Source organism: Schistocerca americana, chromosome 1 (genome assembly GCF_021461395.2).
Source record: "Schistocerca americana isolate TAMUIC-IGC-003095 chromosome 1, iqSchAmer2.1, whole genome shotgun sequence".
NCBI classification, from domain to species: domain Eukaryota; kingdom Metazoa; phylum Arthropoda; class Insecta; order Orthoptera; family Acrididae; genus Schistocerca; species Schistocerca americana.
Window position 1 is genome coordinate 920,217,872 of NC_060119.1, and position 13,357 is coordinate 920,231,228.

The 13,357-nt window shown below is 43.7% G+C and overlaps 1 protein-coding gene across 1 annotated transcript; it reads right to left on the reverse strand.

Annotated features, from left to right (window-relative positions):
• Positions 1 to 2,637: 2,637 nt before the first annotated feature.
• LOC124595155 (probable dual specificity protein phosphatase DDB_G0281963) lies at positions 2,638 to 12,455 on the reverse strand. The gene is made up of 3 exons (XM_047133763.1): positions 12,361 to 12,455; positions 3,365 to 3,411; positions 2,638 to 2,966 (listed from the first exon to the last, which is right to left on the reverse strand). The coding sequence occupies exons 1-3, from the start codon at positions 12,453 to 12,455 to the stop codon at positions 2,638 to 2,640; spliced, it is 471 nt and encodes a 156-aa protein (XP_046989719.1).
• Between the last annotated feature and the right edge of the window lie 902 nt (positions 12,456 to 13,357).

The following is a 13,357-nucleotide window of genomic DNA, read 5'->3' on the forward strand; positions in this document are numbered from 1 at the left end:
CGATACTGAGGTCTTTCAAAAATTGTAACACAGATGTTAAATATAAAATATCGACTTTTCATGTTGGCAATAAAAATGAAGTGAAATAAATTTCTGATTTGTGAAACATGGCCATGGAGGAGGAGAAGGAGGATATTGGTGTTTAACGTCTCGTCGACAACGAGGTCATTAGAGACGGAGCACAAGCTCGGATTAGGGAAGGATGGGAAAGGAAGTCGGCCGTGCCCTTTCAAAGGAACCATCCCGGCATTTGCCTGGAGTGATCTAGGGAAATCACGGAAAACCTAAATCAGGATGGCTGGACGCGGGATTGAACTGTCGTCCTCCCGAATGCGAGTCCAGTGTGCTAACCACTGCGCCACCTCGCTCGGTACATGGCCATGGAAAGAGTGACGCAAAAGGGGGAGCGGGGGGGGAGGGGTGAGCAACAACAATACCCTTTACTATTACGAGCAGTGAATCAGATGAAAGTAGTATTTCAGATTAAGTTTCTAAAAAATATCTTCAAAAATACCGAGTTCAAGTTTTCAGAATATATCGCGAGATCCTTCGGAAACTAACGGAAGGTGTAAAACAATTTTGCACACAATTTGTAAATATATACAGTCTTTACAAATTGTTGAGAATGAAGGATTTTTGAATCTGCTGGATGCCATAGCACCTTTGTGTAAACTAGCATCGAGACAAACGTTCAATAGGTCGCTGGAAAACCAATTTCCAGTTACTCAGTAGGCAAAAACTCAGAACGTCAGCAGTTTCAACACTCACGATCACTGTTTGAATACAAGTTATGCAATGAAGGAGTTTTCTCGAAATTACCTTTCATTATTAATGAGGGCAATTAAATGGAAACGGCTACCGTTGATATGTCTGAGTTTGCACTGGTACCATGGGGTTCAAGATAGCAGATAAATATTTTGAGGTCAATTGTTCAACGAAATCAATTTGTCGCTACCAGACCACCAGAATCGAGAACACAATCTTAAATCTGTTTACGGCTCTTTTGCAAGCTCGAGGATTCGGATGCGCTCTGTTACAGTGTGTCCTTATGGGAGCTTCAATTGATGATATGGCGAATCCAACGAGCAATCAGCGAACAGTTTACAAAAGCACATAAATAAATGAATTTGTTTTTCATTAAAGGAGAAAAGAAAGGAATGATCCTTCAGCTAATGATGTAACCTAACCACAAGATTTTAGTTCACGATCAATTTATTCAAATCAAATGACTAACACAGTGCTCTGCAAACCTTAAGGACTTGAGTAACACACCATACTAACGGCTCGCTGGGCATGAATGGTAGTGTGGCAACATGTTGTGCTCAGAAACCTGGACATCACATGGCGTGAGGTCGCCACGACCAATGTATGCGCCAAATAGGAAAGGCCCCCAACACGAGATGGTTAAAGGGCCGGAAAAAACAGTGTGTGTCAATCAGTGAGCAGTTACGGTGCACTGTGTTGGTGTTCTTCATTACAACGTGGCCTAGAGACAACATGTAGATGACTTCACACGGGGAAGAATCAACGGGAAACTGGAAGAACGACGAAGTGTATCGAGAGTAGCGCAGGAGTTTGGCACTGCTCACGGCAGTGTTTCACGCACGTGGGGCGTGTTCCGAATCGGAGGCACTGCTGGCCGGAAGAGAGGAGGTGGCCGACTACAGTCAACAACAGCTGAAGATCAAGGCTCCATTCTGCAAAAAGCAAGAAGGGATCCACATCAAACGGCGGGTACAATTGCAGCCACGTTTAACAGGAGGTAAGACACACTACCTGAAGCTCCACAGTCTCAGTCAGTGCGGGGGGGAGATCTCTTTGCAGGGCGACCAGTACGTTGTGATCCGTTGAACCTGCATCGTTTGCGGTGCAGCTGAGTCGCGTTCTCTTTTCGGATAAGAGCGGATTCAGTCTGAGTAGTGATTCTGGACACACCCTCATACAACGAGAAGCAGTAACATGTAATTCACACAGAAACACTACCGTTGTACGGATCCAGGTGTTATGGTGGGGGGAGTCATGATGTTCTGTTGGCGTACTGACCTCCAAAACTTTGACCGTCCTACCCTCTACGATCAACGTTACTGTGTTACTGTACTCAATCCCAAGGTACGCCTTAGCATGGATGCTTTTGGCGTTGACTTCATCTTTGTGGATGATAATGTACGACTGCATCTAACAGCACAGGTGGAGGAGCTCTTGAAATGAGAGGATGTTTGGCGAATGGAATGGGCTCCACGTTCTCCTGACTTAAATCCTATGAAGCTCATATGAGATGATTGTGGTGGTAAGTTCCTATGGGACCAAACTTCTCAATCATCGGTCCCTAGGCTAACACACTTCTTAATTCAACTTAAACTAACTTACGCTAAGGACAATACACACACGCATGCCCGAGGGAGGACTCGAACCTCCACTGCACCCACGGCAAAATGACCACTTTAGGCGGTCAAAATTCTAATATTTTAAGTAATATGTGCATTTATACTTAGAAAGGCTTGTGAACTTAGGGTTGATGTGTATTGAGACTTGACAAGATTCTGAAAGTACCTACCAACCTGAAAGGTGATTTAGAGGTAGCTAAAAATGAAAATCAAATTAGTATATTTTATTTAAAGTTTACAGACAGTAAGACAGTTAGTATCTCTCATCATAATCATCCACTGTTCCGTCGTCGTCATCGTCGTCATCATCATCATCATCATCATCATCATCATCATCCATTGCTTCTTCGTCACCATTATCATCAAGAATTTTCACAACAGGTTCTTCTAACATTGACAGCACCTCCTTAGGAAAGGGTTTTCTTTTTTTAATGTGCCTCCTCCTCTTGGACGTAATGATAGGATCTGAAGCTATCAGCATCCAGTGGGCAATATCCGTATTGCTATGTATTCTTGAAGTTTTCCTTGCATGGAAAAGTCTTAAACCTTTATATTCTTTCTGACTAGATTCCAAAACATCATCTGAAAATAGCCCCACAGGCAAAGGTACTGTAGTTCCTTTATTATGTCTGCACCATGTATTAGCAGCTTGTGCACAGATGCACTTATTTTGTAACACTTGTACGTTTCTAAACAGATTTTTGCTGTTTCGAGGCAATTATTTTTAAAATTACTGTAATTAACAATAAATCCGCAAGACAAAACGCTTAGGATGTTGGCAAATCTTTATATAAATTCGGGATCTAGACCTGTTATAGTCGCATATTTTGTGGGCTCTGCAAAAAATTTTCTCGCATTATTCCCGTCATTGGAGTTATCTCCTCCCTGCATGGGCTGGTCTACCACTAATCCCATTTCACGATAGAATTTAGTGGTTATTTCTTCTTTTCTTATTTTTATATTTTCTTTGGCTTCTTTACCTCTTGCTTGCCACTGCCTCAGTTCCAATTTATATGATAAATGATACCTGTAAAGAAAAGAGTCTGGTGTCACAATGCGTTGGTTTGAGTTCCTAGAATTTACAATACTAATAGTCAACAAATGCACAACTGTAAATATTTAGGACAGAAAGCGGTACTAAGTGGAACTTTTTTTGAAAGTCTAAGGAAAAATATTTTTTTTTTATAAAATCGTCATTTACAATTAACAAGGGTAAAAAAATTAATTCTAACGTTGTCTATTTAATGAACACACCTGTGGCTTCCACGTCCATCATAAATATTGAGATTTTCCCATGAGATGATGAGAAAATGCACTTTGTAATACTTTCGAGTTTCGAATGCAACTTTCCTGTCAGACCCTCACACCTCACACGCCTTCATTATCAACATAACTAAGGATATTTTATGGCAGTGCGATGAACCAGTTACCTGAGGTGAAGAATACAAGGACGTTTAGACCTAATCTATAAGTGTGAAAATCGATTTTTGGCCGCCTAAAGTGGTCATTTTGCCGGGGGGAGCCGCTCGAACCGTGGCAAGGAGTCTGAGACCGCGCTGCTGCCACGTGCGGCCATGTGGGAGGCGTTGAGGAAAAGTTTTGCAGAACGTCCAAACCCACTAACGAATGTCCAGCAGTTTTCAGCTTCGCTGATGGAGGAATAAAACACCCTACCACTAAAACTCCCTACCTACAGTATGACCAGCATGGGAGTACGTTGCAGAGCATCCAGTGCAGTCTCTGTTGATCATACTCCTATCAAGAACAACTTCTCGCCTTTTACTATGTCCAGGGGACCATCATAAATCGCGGTGACTTCAATGTAATTCTTGACTTTCAGTAAAAATGCCCTTCTGCTCGTCTCATTACATACATTGTTTAGTTACCTTCTGTATTATGTTGGAGTACTTCTTTCTATGTGTGGTCAGAGCTTTATCGAGCAAAGTTACTTGGCAGTGATGTAAAATGTGTAACTTACTTTTGTCCATAATTTTTGCATATCTGTGTATTACGAGAATCAGTAAGAAAAAAAAGAAAAGCCTCCTATTTTCACTTATTTGTAAAGAATTTTAACTGCAACTACACAGTTTCAAAATCAGAACACTGACAATTACTTTGACTTTTCACAATATAATGACTGCTTATTTTCAGTTTTCGTCCATCTTTTTATAAGTGTGGTAAAACACACAGTCCTGCTTCCGAAGCCATTGGCGCACAGACATTATCACGGCCCCCTCGTCTTCAAAGTGAATCCAGCGATGAGCCTCTCCAAGCAGCCCAGACACATGCAAGTGTGATGGTGCCAAGTCAGGACTGTATGGGGGACGAGTCAAGGCTTCCCATCTAATTTTCACAATTTATTCAGTGGTCTTGGTGCCCAAGTTTCACAAATCTCAGTGTTGCGTGAAGTCACTGAAGTCACCTCCCTGCCGCTCCACGTTTCTTCAGCCAACGGCGTTTGCCCCATCACTTCGCTACAGCGACGAACCAATCGTCATACAGTGCCGATATCCACTGTTGCATCACCGTACATATTTTTCAGTATTTATTTAGTGGGAATAGGCATTTAACCTTCTTCAGTCAATAATTCTATCACAGAGCGCTGTCTAATACGTACATCAATGTCGGCCATTTTGCAAATGACTGCAGTACTGGCATCAGTGGACGCTGAAAGTTACTACTGTAGCGGACTGGAGAAGAAGCTTTGCGCAATAGCCCCAAATTCAAATTTTTCACATAACTTATTTTTAGCGAGAAAAAAATAGCAAGCATTACTTTTTGGCTGACTCTCGTATACACAGTGTGAAACGTCCCCTTGGAAAAATTGTTGAATTACTGTGCTGATAAATCTCTTACATTATTTGATTTTCAAACAGCTGAGCAAAACTGAACGTACTCAGACATTTCGCTCTTTACCTATTCTGATCAACACTAAACTGACACACAATATTTTTTAGCGCAACGCAATCTGTCTTTCAATAATCCCTACAAAAGAATGGCCCTGACTAACATTAACCTATACCTCTCACAAATCACTTACCTCACAAAAATCTTCGTTACTCGAACTACTGCACTACAGCGAGCGCCACTACTGCCAGCTAAATAAAAGATTCAAACTACTGAAGGCACTAACTACTGATAGGCGTAGTTACCAAATGAAAGATTTTGATAGAGAACAAACAATGTATTTACCATAATAGTGGTCAAAAGTCATAATATATATAGCAGTTAATGACATCCATTCTTACAAATGTACTGTTTCTGATGGACACACGTCCAGATCATCCACTCTCAAAAATCCGCCATCTCACTTCCCCACATCCACCACTGCCGGCGGCTCACCTCCAACTGCGCAACACTACGCGCTGTTAACAGCCAACTGCCCAACACTACAATAGCAAATTCCAACAATGCCACCCAGCCACAGACTGCACACAGCACAGCCAGTGATTTTCATACACAGCGCTAGGTGGCGGTGGCGTTACCAATATAAGAACCTAAACAGCTTACTTACAAGTGAAACAAATCAGATATCAAATAGTTGGCGTAGCACATAAATAGAGTGTTCTGAGATAATGACTAATTCAAGCTAAAGACACTAAAATTCACTTAGACTGGATTAAGTTCCTAATGCTCTACAAGTACATCCAGGTCTACAGGGTGTATTGTAATTAACGGCGTAAACGCACACGGCTGAAAGTACACGTCACTAATCTGAGTAAACATGAACTTTAAAGCACATACCTTAAGAGCTATGAGCGCTTCAGAATGAGATTTTCACTCTGCAGCGGAATGTGCGCTGATATGAAACTTCCTGACAGATTAAAACTGTGTTCTGGACCGAGACTCGAACTCAAGATCTTTGCCTTTCGCGGGCAAGTACTCTACCATCTGAGCTACCCAAGCACGACTCACGACCCCTCCTCACAGCTTCAATTCTGCCACTACCTCGTCTCCTACCTTCGAAACTTCACAGAAGCTCTTCTGCAAACCTTGCAGAACTAGTACTCCTGGAAGTTCAAGTTTCAGTCCGGCACACAGTTTTAATCTGTCAAGAAGTTTCGTATCAGCGCACACTCCGCTGCAGAGTGAAAATCTCACTGTGGAAACATTCCTTAGGCTGTGGTTAAGCCATGTCTCCGCAATATTCTTTCTTTCAGGAGTGCTAGTTCTGCATGGTTCGCAGAAGAGCTTCTGTGAAGTTTGGAAGGTAGAAGACGAGGCACTGGCAGGATTGAAGGTGTGAGGACGGGTCGTGTGTCGTGCTTGGGTACCTCAGAGGGTAGAGCACTTGACCACGAAAGGCAAAGGTCCCGAGTTCGAGTCTCGCTCCGGCACGTGTTTTAATCTGTCAGGAAGTTCTATGAGCACTTGTTCGTCTTCGCCGTTGTGGTACATATCTCTTCTACTGAACATGGGCTCGTAGCTCTTAAGGTATATACTTTAGAGCCCGTGTTAACTGGGCATTTTTTACTTGCTTTGGTCCATACTACTGAAGGGTCTCCATGTGAGCCTCACCAGGAGAGTTTATTGAAAGTAACCTCATCTCAGTATCTCTGATATCTTAATTTATGAAACAGTTAGGAAATTTCCAACGGTCTGAAGAGAGTGAGCACCTGAGTGTGTTCATATCAGCCACAGTTTACATATTTTTCTTATTTTATATTAACTTGTCTGCTAATTGTCTGATTCGGATGCACTTGTACGAAGTTCACTAAGTTACTAAGTTGTGTTGTGTGTCCGAGTCCCTCACTCATGTTTGTAGTGTGTCAGTGCGTATTCCACTTTACCTGTCTCTTCCTTTCCTTCCTGGAATAATAAAACGAATATATATATATATATATATATATATATATATATATATATATATATATATGTGTGTGTGTGTGTGTGTGTGTGTGTGTGTGTGTGTGTGTGTGTGTGTGTGTGTGCAGTTACGAATTCAATGGGCGTAACTGTGGATGTTAGAATAGTCTCCTACTGTGACAATATGACCAATTTCAGTAGATGCTTGGAAGATTACAAGGAGGTTTCTCTTTCTCTTGGTCGAATCTTTTGTGTAGGTTGGCACAATACAGTTAGCCTGCTTTCTGGTCACTTCCATTGGAAGAATAAACCACAGTTTCGTGAGGGGAGCACTTCGCTGTTTGCTTAGAGCTTGCTAAGTGCGGTTGCTTCACCTCTGTAGTTTAGTTAACGTTTGAATTTGAATAAATCTTCAGTCTAAAGCCCTAACGATTTTCTCCTACTGCTTTATGGTCTATTAGTTCGTATCAGGAATTTTGTTTTAATTTCACGAGTGCTGAATGCTTTTAATATTTAGTGACTTTGTTGGCTATTGTTTGATAAAACTAGCCATTTGGAGCTCGTGCAGGGACGTTGAATTGGTAACGATTCGGTTTAATCAGTGCCTCACTTTTCTAATCGCAAAGGCGTGTGCATTTTATGATACGGCTGTGACTTTTGCCACCGATTTTTCAATCCGTTTTATTCACCTTCCACATGTTAGTGTTCATGTTTAAGAGCCTTGTGCTTTCACATCTTGTTACCTTTACGATAAATTCAGTGCAATTCTAATCGGTTTATCCTGAAATTCTTATTTGTTCGGTATCTGCTTTTGTTTCGTTATCATCACTTGGTCCTTCTCTGATTTCGAGCCCTTTGTGCTGTAGCTTCTGTAGTCTTTCTCTTACATTAAATGTGTTGGTCTTTGTTCGTGTATTACAACAGTAACCATACGTATTCATCCAGCGTTTCCAAACCGAGGAAGCATAATCTCTTTACTAGCAACGTGTGGTCATGGAGGAAGGCCTTTGTTCTTCACTTTTCTCCTTTGTTTAAACCACAGCAATTGCACGTGGGCGTTAAATGCGTGTATGATTAGCCCATCTTGATTAAATCCGTTCCAGAAATCACAAATTCAGAAGCGTACTCAGAATCAAGCTTTAAGATTTATCAAGTATGAAACTTAATGTAGAGTATATCAGGTACCAATACTTGTCACATTTTATTATGTTCACAGTTGTTTTTAGTTAAGTTATCAAAGTCAATAAATGTTAAATTTTACCCATAATTATATGCAGGCTTTCCATAACCGAAAATCCTACCACGCCGTATCTACCTCTGATCCATGGGACATCCTACAGCACTGCTTTGCGTCGTAACTGAAGACAGGCCATTGTTTTCGATGAGTTATAAATTATTTAAATTAGCCCATTATTTAAATCAGTCCAAGGTTAGATAGGTTATATCTTATATTTTTAAATGTACAGCTCGAACTAACAAACCAGAGCGAAGACTATTCAGGCTGCAGCCGCAATCCTTAGGGGAACAATTTCCGCGAAATACGCCAGTAGTGGTAGTAGCAGCGATCACTGTACTTCTCTGTTTAATATTACAGGTCATTTGACAACTAACGTAGCAACATTTTACTACCACCTTTCAAAAAATGGGAAGCAGACAACTTAGTGTAGAAGAGATCTACTTCACTTTGTCGAAGATGAAGTAGTATTCATGGCTCTTTATGTATGCGTTTTAGACCTCTCTTCTGTTTACTATTCGGAAAAAAATAGTTAGTCGCGTCATCTGTCGAATTCACGCGTGTAAATGCGAACTGATGAGGGTTAAGGCCCTGTGCATCTGAAGGTGATCTCAAAGGAGTCGCTCCTGGATGACAGCCAATGAACTAAGAAGGCAAATCGTATGATAAGATTTGTGCTCTGATGGAATTCCATAGGAATACTGTGGAAAGTGAATAGTCTATTAGAATCATATCAAATTAGTGGCCTTGCCGAATCCGAGAAATAATATAAATGACACATATTGGGCTTTCCCCACGTTTTGTACCCGTACTGTTTAGCGCTGGCGGTATAAACAAAGTCTGTCCACACATCACACAGTAAGTTCGTACACACTCATTTACAAAGCAAATGAAAATGAAGCTGGTGTATGCAGCAGACTACTTATATAGCGCTCCATAATAACAGTCGGTACTTCTTACTGGTCTCAGGGGCGCTACCTGTAGAGTCGCAGCCAGCCAATTGTTCGCCGGCTGGCTCTCCAAACAACGGTCGAACTGCGCACCCACTTCCGGGAGCCCTGGTTCCACAGGGCGCCGCTAAGTAACGGCCTCGCTGATGGCCGAAAATACTCGAAGACGGCGGGCGTGCAGACAAAGGCAGCCAGCCAGCCGGCAAGGCCGGTAGCGGCTCATATCTGCAATTACGTGGCGGCAAACACGCCCGCCGACGCTGCGCGCTCTGTAATGGCTGCCATTACCGCAGCGGTAAACACTGGGCCACAACAGCGCACAAGCACTGCCATTGTTGAGACCTCTGCGCTCCATTTCGGAACACCCGTGTTCACATTCCGTTTGAGCAATTCCGACTGTAACTCGTCATCTTGCGGTCACGCCATGGCACCGTTATTTACACGGACACTTCGTGGCGTACGTCAACACGAAATTCGGCGGTGTAGTTGTGCTTGAAACCGTGATCCAGAAGTAGGAAGTCGCAATTCTGTTGACACTTAGTATCATAATTTGCCTATAACTTTCTGTCATATAGCACAAATGTTTATGCAGACGCAGACGCAGCAGCTGGACAAGATTCCTTAGCTCGGCCTGGGGCAGGCTAAGCACAGTGTGGTGCTGCTGCAGTAGTTGATGGGGTCGGGATTTGTGACCTGACGGATTGAGGGCCCTAAGGTTGATTTGGGTTTATCATGAGTCTACTGGGCGTGATTCCAGCAGGTGCGGCCAGCTTGTTGTTGGCCGGTGGTTTGGTTGGTGGTCCAGGTCCCTGATGAGCCTGTTGAGGGAGTCGCCTGCTTTCTCGTAGAACGTGTGTGATGTGATCTGGAAGCGGTCCCTCAGCAGCGGAATGTCCGCGTCTTCGTGTAGTTGTCGCGTAGGGCAAGTCCTGGGCACGCGCAGGGCGGGTTTCAGCGCCCTGATTTGGATCCTATACAACGTGACTGTCTTTGTGTCAGCGGCATTGCCCTACACCACGGCCGCGTACTCAGCACTAACCGAGCAAGTGATTTATATCGTTCAAAGACTGCTTACGACTGCGAAAGACAGATAATCTGTGACGTGATATAAAATCACTGTGCCTAGTCGCTACTGCTGTGGAGGCTGAGTTTGTGAGTTCGTACACGGCTTCTGGTGCGGTACACCGTTAAGACAATTTCTTCCTACCACTGTTGCACAGCTATGCTCCAGGGTCAGGTAACAGAATAGGAGAACTGAGGCTCCAACAAATTAGTCAATAAGTCACACAAATTAATTTAAAGGTTTACGGACACTTATATTTGTGAGTAGTTGAATCATGAAGTCTGCAACACTGCTTGTAATATAAAACAAAAAAGCCATAAATGGCTTCTTCTTCTGTAGTGCTCAATCCAAGGATTGGTTTGCAACAGCTACAATGGAAGCTTGTCTCCATTCTGTGCGTCTTTCAGCTTTTCTTTTCATTTCTTTATAGGTGTTACATCCCACATCTTTCACGATTTGATCCATGTGGCTCAACCGTGGTCTTCCTCTTGGTCTTTTTCCCTCGACATATCCCTATGTGTTCAGGAATCCTTTATGTCTTAAGATGGCCTGTAAATTGCACACAATGAAACTCCAGAAGCTTCTTCTCACCTGTTCTTTCCAGAACCACTTCATTTGTGACCCTGTCGATACATTTTATTTTGAGCATGCATCTATATCATCACATTTCAAAAGAATTTAGCTTCTGGTCTTCCTCTGTACCGAAAGTACATGTTTCACACCCATAGCATGCCACACTCCCCACACATGATTTCAAAAATCTTTTCCTGATTTCAAGGCTGATGCTCTTAGATGTTAAGATGTTTTTCTTCTTGTTAAAAGCAGCCTTTGCTTGAGCTATTCTGCTTCTCACTTCTGCCTTGCTCCTTCCATCCCTGGTAATATTACTGCCCAGATAAGTAAATTTATCAACTTGTTGAAGCAGTTCATGCCTACTTGAACGTGGACTTTCACTTGATCATCTAGGACCGTTATATCATTGGCATATCTTATCATATCTACTCGTTGGCCATGAATTACTACACCTGTCTGTGAATTTTCCCTTACTTTTTTCAGCGCATCTTCGATGTATAGGTTAAAGATAACAGGGGATAGTGCGCAGCCTTGTCGGACACCTTTCCGTATCTGCACCTCTTCTTGTTTTGTCCGTCCACGGATAGCTGCTGTCTCGTTTCTGTACAGGTTCCATATCATTTTCTATCTTTATAGTCTATTCCTACTTTTTTGAGTACCTCAAACATTTTATCCCGTTTAACATTATCAACGGCTTTCTCTACATCTACGAAAGCTATGTATGTTGTCAGGCTAAGCGCATATAATCGTAGGTAAACTTCATAGTACATAGCAAATGCAATTTACAACAACTGTCTGATCAGTTCTAAGAATTCACTAAATGACGTTCCCTGTCTACGACAGCCCTGGGAGATGACCTATAACCAAGTGGGCGAGAGCTGCTCTTCTGAGTAGGCTTCTCCCTGTTGTCGTCCTGTCATTGGCGGACTGTACTCGGACGGCAGTTGGCCGAGGCGACGTCGGTATCTTCCTCCTCAGCGCACTCGTGGCGCTGGTGGAACTGGCGCAAGTGGCGAGTCTCTATGGCACTGGCACCAGCTCACATTCTTGTGTCTGTGACCCTTTTGCCCTGGCTGTGTCTTGTTCGGACGACACAACACTCTCTCCCCCCCCCCCCCCCCAAACCGCCGCACCGTTGCCACGTACGTTCGAGCACCATACCGAGGGTGAGGGGGAGGCATGGGTATTGGAACCAGAGTTGGGATGGCGACCATTGTTGCAGCCGATGCCGAGACGTTGCTCGCACCTCGACGTCCGCCTTGACACTGCAGGGCACTTCTCGATGGCGTGAATCCGCAACGGCGTCTTCCTGTCTTTAGGCCTCTTGGTAGGCTTCGTCGCGGGGCTGACCCAGTGGTGGTGCGTGGCCGGCGCCACCGGACGCCGCTAGTACACGGATGCGCCATCGGATCGATGTCCACCGGCTCGAGGTCCGGAAACAGCATCGCGGAACATCATTCTGATGGATGGCGCTCAGGTTGCGTCAACCGGGAATGTAAGAAATCTAGGAATCAGTGAACATTCGAGAAGCGGCAAGGGCGAATTTGATTCAGGTGCCGCTTCTGCAATCCAGTGGGACTTCGAATCTGAAACATAGGTGAACCAGTTGAATGAGTATGACTCAGAACTCCCATGATTCCTTTGTGCCATAGGATCTGTGAAATCTTTGCCTCGTGATGACTGGGTGTTGTGTGATGTCCATAGGTTAGTTAGGTATAAGTAGTTCTAAGTTCTAGGGGACTGATGACCATAGATGTTAAGTCCCATAGTGCTCAGAGCCATTTGAACCATTTTTGATCTGTGAAACATAGGTTGGCTAGTGCGATATGTTGCCTGACTGGAGTCTGCAGACGGCGACCGCAGCGGGGATGGAGCAAATGCAAGAGCGTGCTGTGGCGTCGCCCATGTAGCAATTCTGCGAGCGAAAGGCCGTTGCAGGGCTGGAAGCCATAAGCGGACAAGAAGCGGAACAAGGTTTGATTGCGTGGATGGTGCAAGCGAAGTTTGTCCATTTGCTGTTTGAACGTGCGAACAAAATGTTCAGCCTCATCATTCGATTGTGGGCTGAATGGTACTGAGGTGAGATGGTGTATGCCGTTCACCGTGCAGAAATCTTCAAATTCTGCAGAGGCATATTGAGGTCCGTTGTCCGTAACGAGCAATTCAGGCAGACCTTCTGAGCAGAATATGGACTGAAATGCTTGCAAAGTGAAGCGAGATGTTGTCGATGATATGGGAACGGCAAAAGGGAATTTGCTATATGTATGGAAAACTACTGACTAGCACGTGTTCTAGCAAAGTCTACGTGGACACGCTGCCAAGGCGCTTGTGCCTTGGGCCACTCAAA

Coding starts and splice junctions, on each gene's coding strand:
- LOC124595155 (XM_047133763.1), bottom strand. CDS start 12,455: ATGCTGTTTCCGGACCTCGAGCCGGTGGACATCGATCCGATGGCGCAT. Junction 3,412..12,360: donor CGGCCACGCACCACCACTGG/GTCAGCCCCGCG, acceptor TTTTCTTTACAG/GTATCATTTATCATATAAAT. Junction 2,967..3,364: donor GAGGCAGTGGCAAGCAAGAG/GTAAAGAAGCCA, acceptor GGCTATTTTCAG/ATGATGTTTTGGAATCTAGT.